This window comes from Nomascus leucogenys, chromosome 10, assembly GCF_006542625.1.
Source record: "Nomascus leucogenys isolate Asia chromosome 10, Asia_NLE_v1, whole genome shotgun sequence".
Lineage (NCBI taxonomy): Eukaryota > Metazoa > Chordata > Mammalia > Primates > Hylobatidae > Nomascus > Nomascus leucogenys.
The window spans coordinates 3,406,109-3,412,108 of record NC_044390.1 but is presented as its reverse complement, the minus strand read 5'-3'; the positions used below and the strand labels follow the sequence as shown (position 1 = coordinate 3,412,108).

The 6,000-nt window shown below is 55.8% G+C and overlaps 1 protein-coding gene across 2 annotated transcripts in view; it reads right to left on the bottom strand.

Moving 5' to 3' along the window:
• Positions 1–969: 969 nt before the first annotated feature.
• Positions 970–6,000, bottom strand: part of PPP6R1 (protein phosphatase 6 regulatory subunit 1) — a 28,959-nt gene continuing 23,928 nt past the window's right edge. For both annotated transcript variants that reach the window (XM_030819612.1, XM_030819611.1), the window contains exons 18-24: positions 3,274–3,410; positions 3,001–3,181; positions 2,797–2,867; positions 2,608–2,689; positions 1,958–2,068; positions 1,803–1,874; positions 970–1,721 (exon numbers count right to left, since the gene is read on the bottom strand). In XM_030819612.1, the coding sequence (XP_030675472.1) occupies positions 1,718–1,721; positions 1,803–1,874; positions 1,958–2,068; positions 2,608–2,689; positions 2,797–2,867; positions 3,001–3,181; positions 3,274–3,410 (658 nt within the window). In that variant the 3' untranslated portion in view covers positions 970–1,717. The remainder of the gene's footprint in view (positions 1,722–1,802; positions 1,875–1,957; positions 2,069–2,607; positions 2,690–2,796; positions 2,868–3,000; positions 3,182–3,273; positions 3,411–6,000) is intronic.

Genomic DNA, 6,000 nt, shown 5'->3' with positions numbered 1-6,000 from the left:
TGGTTAAACGTTAACCCAAGGAGCGTCCTGTGGACTCTGTGACTGATAACAGGGCCCGGGGAGATGTTGTCCTCACCCTGGGGATGGCTTTGCCTGGCACCCGCTGATAAAGCACTGTTGGCATTGGGGGTCCCTCTGTCCTAGCCTGCTGGGACATGGCTTCCTCCTCCTGTCAGCCTGGGGGGGTGAGGCCCACAAACACCGGTCCCCTTGTCCTGGGCCCCGACAATCAGAAGAGATGAGGTGCAGAATTCCAACAGCCACCCCATCGTGGGAAGCGGGGGAGGGGCTGGCTGGCAGGAGTGCCCCTGGAGGGATGGGAAGGCGAGTCTGTCCTTCACTTGCTGCCCTAGCTGTCTCTCTCCCTGCTCCAGGAAAACTTCCCTCATTCTGCTCAACCCTACCAAGCCCTCAGGGGCTCCACCACAAACACTGCTTCAATGGGTGACCAGGAGGGACCACCACGAATGCGGGGAATAAGCACCCTCTCCTGTTAGCTAAGCGAGCCCCAGGTGACCTCCAAGCCAACTGCCACCCCAGTGAGGACGCTGTCCTCACGGCCCGGTCCACACGCTCTGGCTTCCCAGCGCCGCTCATCTGTGCCACTCACTGCACACCTGGCCTACGCTTCCACCTTCTACCTGAAAGACTCAGACCTACTGGGTGCCAGCGCCCAGCCTCAATGCTGGGCTTGGTTACTGGGGGGTAAGCGGGGGCAGGAGCAGGGATTTGAGCCTGTCGGTGGCTTCTATCCTCTGCCGACGGCCATGCCCACAGGTGGGGTAGACCTGGCAGGAGCCCTCACAGCCAGCGCCTGGCCCAGCCTGGGGCCTCTGCAGCCACAGGGCTCCCTCTAGCAGGACACAGTGTGGGGGCAGACTGGGTCAGGAGCACCCCCAGCCTCTGGGGTGCAGGGATAATACAGGCTCCCCACCCCCGCATCCCAGAACGTAAGGTCTGACCAGCAGAATCGTAAACTGTCTTCCTTTATTTATATTTGCAATATGAAATAGAAGCTCGGCACGAACGCACGCACACTCACACCAGCCTGGGAGGAGGGGGCTGGGGACAAGGCCACTTGGCAACAGGGCTGGGACCTCAGACCCTCAAGGCCCCTGGGGGTGTTGCCGGGGAGGCCCCTGCTCCCCAGAGCCGGACTGGCCTGGTTGAAAGTGCAGGGTCTGGGCAAAGGCACGGCACCCACTCGGGACCCTCTGGCACCCCCACCCACGCTGGGCCGTCCCCCATGGTGGACCTGAGCTAAAAGGCCGGGTGTGGGTGTGGCCGTCTGCGCTGGAGCGTGGGACAGCTGGGCACGTGGGTGGCAACCTTGGGTCCCCTAACACCAGCCCCCACTGGGACGGAACGGGGAAGGCTGTGCTTTGGAGCCGCCAGCCCAGCTGGGTGTCCTCTCTCTCGCTCTCCTCCCTCTCTATATATAATATATAATATATGCTTCTCTCTCTCTCCATTCTCTCTATTTGACTCTCTTTATCTTTATTCTAGGAGGCAACGCTCCAAAACTTCTCTTCTCAGTGCAAATGGGGGTGGGTTGGGCCTGTCTCCCTGGCACCAGCCTCCTGGGGGTCCAGAGGAGAGAATGTGGGGGTGTCAGGGTGATGAGGGCAATGGGGGCCATCGTGGGACCCGCCCCGCCCCCACCCTGGGAGATCCACGGGAGGACGGAAGATTTGGCCGCCGCTGCCACACCAGGCAGCTATCTGGAAACAGAGGGAGACATCGTGTGAGGGTCTAGCAGGCCCAGCCCCACCTACCCAGCCCCAGGCTGCAGCCACACTCACTGGGAGCCTGGGGATGCAGGCCCTTCCGGGGCAGAGCCATTGGGTATCGGAGGAGGCGTGAGGGCCTGGGCACTGTCAGGGGAGAGAGGGGATGTGCAGAGGTCACTTCCTGCCCCACCAGCCCCGCCCCCCCGTCCTGCTGCCCTGGTGCTCACCTCTGGCTTTGGGGAAGCTCCAAGGGCTCTGGGCTCTTCTCCCCTTCTCTGGTCTGGGGGGGCTGGTGGGGCCCGGAGGGTGGGACAGAGGTAGAGGGGTCTCTGGTTGCACTGTGGGTGAGAGGCAGGTGCGGCTGTCAGCGTGGCCCCCACCGTCACCTGCTGACACCCTCACATCCCACCCGACTGAAGTCGGCTCACTGGGTGTGTGTCTGCCACCTGCCCCACCGGGAGGGGCCTCCCGAGGACGCAGCTGGCTCAGCGTGGAGGGACAGCACGGCCCTGGACAGGAAGACAAGCAGCCCTCTTCCCGCCTCCTGTCCCTGTGGAGGAGGTACTCGAGGCTGGCTGAGACAGCCCCAAGGGGTCTTCTGCATGCTCTCACCCTCCCAATCCTTCATACCCTCCAACGAGCCTTTCCCAACCCTGGGGCTCAAGGGCCCCAAGCGTCCCAGGCTACTAAGAGAAGAACCAGCCTATGGGGTGCAAGGGGCCGGGGCACAACATGAGGCTGGGCCTGGGGGTCCCGCAAAGGAAACCTGGAGCAGCTCGGGGACAAGATGCACCCAGAGCCCACCTCACTGAAGAGGAGAAGAGACTTCTCCTGATACCAGGCACCTCACCTCAGCAAGCCCCACCTCGCTGCTCACCTGTCCGAGGAGTTGGGGGCAGAACGGATCCCGTGGAAGGTGGACTGAAGGTCCCCGATGCTAACCAAGGCCTGGCAGGGGGCTGTGGGGGATAAGAGATCTCAGCCGCAGCCTCCCAGCAAGCTCAGAGCTGGCCAGGCTGCTCTCTCTGCCCAGGGCCACGGGTGGGCAGGGCAAAGAGGGGCTCACCTGAGGGCTCCGTGACTTTGCTGCCTTCTGTGGCTTCCTGAGGTGCTGAGGGGGGTGCGGGGTCCTGAGACCTGGTAGGCGAGAGAGGCAGCCCAAGGGGGCAGCTAGGGTTAGCACTCGAGCCTACGAGAGGACTGGGACCCCATGGCCACCTCCTGGCCTCGGGATACCAGTGCCATCCAGCCCGTTCCATCCGGTTCTCACCTGAGCTGCAGGGCATCACGGGCAGGAGGGCTGGCCAGGCTCTGAGTGGGGAGGCCCTGGGGCACACTGATGGGCCCCTGTGGGGCTGCAGGCCCAGTGTGCAGCTCTTCCTCCCCGGAGACTCGGGGGCTGGTCGGGGCATCTGGAGGCACTGGATCAAAGGTGGCTGTCCAGCTGGGGCCTGGGATAGAGGTGGGGGAGCGAGATAGAGGGTGAACTCAGTAGCAGGCACACAGCCCTGTGTACACCTGACCACACCGCCCATTCATTCACCTGGAGGCTGAGGGCCAGGGCTGGGGTAGGACAGGGGGGTGGCCCCTCCACGGGCTGCACAGCCAATGCCCTCCTCGTCTTCCTCCTCCTCCTCGTCCTCCTCTTCTTCGTCCTCACTGTCTGTGCTGCCTCCACTCCTGCCCCAGAAACCGCCTCGTCAGCTAGCTGTGTGGGACAGACTGGCCGACACCCATCCCGTTCCCTGCAGCCCAGGGTCAGCCCAAGGAGAGTGGGCTGGGATGACAGGCAGGTCACAGAAGGGTCCAGGGAGCCTGGGGTGTGACGACACCAGGAGAGGCTGGGAGAGGGAGTTCTGAGTCAATGGCAAGAACACAAGCGGGCAGGGACAGAATGCAGCCGTAAGGAGACCGTTCGTCCCCAATCATCCATGGAGGGTAGGCCCTGGGGAAGTGGGCTGAGCCTCAGCCATGGCAGCCAGAGCAGACAGACCCACTCACCAGCTCTCAAGTCACCTCCCAGCCGTCACCTCATACTGTCACCACAGTGACAGGTCTTCCCACCAGCAGACCCACCCTCTGGACAGAGGCTTCACACTACTCTCTCCCTGCAACTAGAAACTCCAAGAAGGCAGAGATGGCTGACTTTTGTCACTGCTGTATCCTCAGCCCTGAGAAACCACCAAGCACCCATAGCTGCTCCAAAAATACTGGCTGAATGTTGACTAACACACACCTGTGAGCACGAAGAAAATCCAAGCAACCTATGCGTTGATCAACCAGGGAAGGGGTAAGCAAAGTAACATTAAAACTAAGTTTTAACAATGAGGGTGCACTCTGAAAAATGCATCATGAGGCGATTTTACCATTGTGTGAACATTCTAGAGTGCACTTACACACACCTGGATGGTGGCGCCTCCTACACACCTAGGCTCTGTGGTATAGCCTATTGCTCCTAGGCTACCGACCTACACAGCATGTTACAGTACTGAATACTACAGGCAGCTATAACACAATGGTAAATGTTTGTGTATCTAACATAGGAAAAATACAGCAAAAATAGAGGATTATAATCTCATGGGACCACTGCCATATATGTGGTCCATCGTTGACCCAAAGATGCAGTATGGGACTATATACTATGTCTAAAATGCTGACTCAATATTTTTGTCTTAACAGAGTAACTGACTACTTTAACTGGAAAGTAATATATCTGTATATAGTTAAAAGCAAACTAAAATACTCAACGACTAAGGAGTATAAAGGAAGCCCCTCGACCTAACATAAGGCATCTACAAAACCCCACAACTAACAGCACAGTTACACGGCGAAAGGCTGAATCCTTCCCCCTAAGATCAGGAACAAAACAAGGATGCCTGTTCTTGCCACTTCTGTTCAACACTGTACCGGAGGCTAGCCAGGGCAACCAGGCAAGAAAAGGAAATCAAAAGCATCCAGATTTGAAAGGAAGGAAAACGAACTCTATTCACATGACGTGATTCTGTACATAGAAAATCCTAAGGAATCCACTAAAACTATCAGAACCCACAAATTAGTTCAGCAAGGTTGCAGGATGAAAGATCAACGTACAAAAACCTATTGTATTTTCATACACTTGTAACAATCTGAAAACAATTTCAAGAAAATTGCATTTACAACAGTACCAGAAAGAAGAAAACAGGAATAAACTTAAAAGAAATACAAAGCCTCATACTCTAAAACCTACGAAACATTGTTGTAAGAAATGTTAAGACCTATATAAAAAGACATCCATGTTCACGTATTAGAAGACGCAAGGTGGCTTCTTGGTTGAAACTGACAAGCTGATCCTAAAATTCATATGGAATCTCAAGAAATCCCAAATAGGTCAAAACAATCTTGAAAAAGAAGAACAAGGCTGGAAAACTAAAACCTCCCATTTTCTTTTTTTTGTGAGATGGAGTTTCATTCTTGTCACCCAGACTGGAGTGCAATGGTGCGATCTCAGCTCACTGCAACCTCTGCCTGCCAGATTCAAGTGATATTCCTGCCTCAGCCTCCCGAATAGCTGGGATTACAGGCACCCGCCACCACAGCCGGCTAATTTTTCTATTTTTAGTAGAGATGGGGTTTCGCCATGTTGGCCAGGCTGGTCTCAAACTCTTGACCTCAGGTGATCCATCCACCTTGGCCTCCCAAAGTGCTGGGATTACAGGTGTGAGCCACCGTGCCCGACAAACCTCCCATTTTCAAAACTTACTACTATAAAGCAACAGCACCCAGGCCACTGTGGTACTGGATAAAGACAAACACACAGACTGATGGAACAGAAGACAGAGAAGAAACAAACTCACACATATGGTGAAATACTTCTTTTTTACACAGGTGCCAAGATGACTCAGTGGAGAAAGGACAGTGTCTTCAACAACTGGTGCAGGGAAAACTGGTTAGCTATATACAAAGGCATGAAGCTGGACTGGACCCCCACCTTACACCAAATACAAAATTTAGCTCAAAATGCATGGAAAACCATAGAAATAATGCTACAAAACTCTTAGAAGAAAACAAAGGGCTAAGTCAAGATGCTGGATTTGGCAATGACACACTTGTGCACCAACAACATGTGCAAGGATATTCACAGCGGCTGCACTCACAGCAGTGAGCAACAGGAACCTGCCCAAAGGCCTGTCAACTGCCGAACAAGCAATTCAACTGCAGCTCATCATACATAGCACCGCCCCACCGCACGAGAGCGAGGGGCACCCAAACACACAATAGGGAAGGAGCTCAC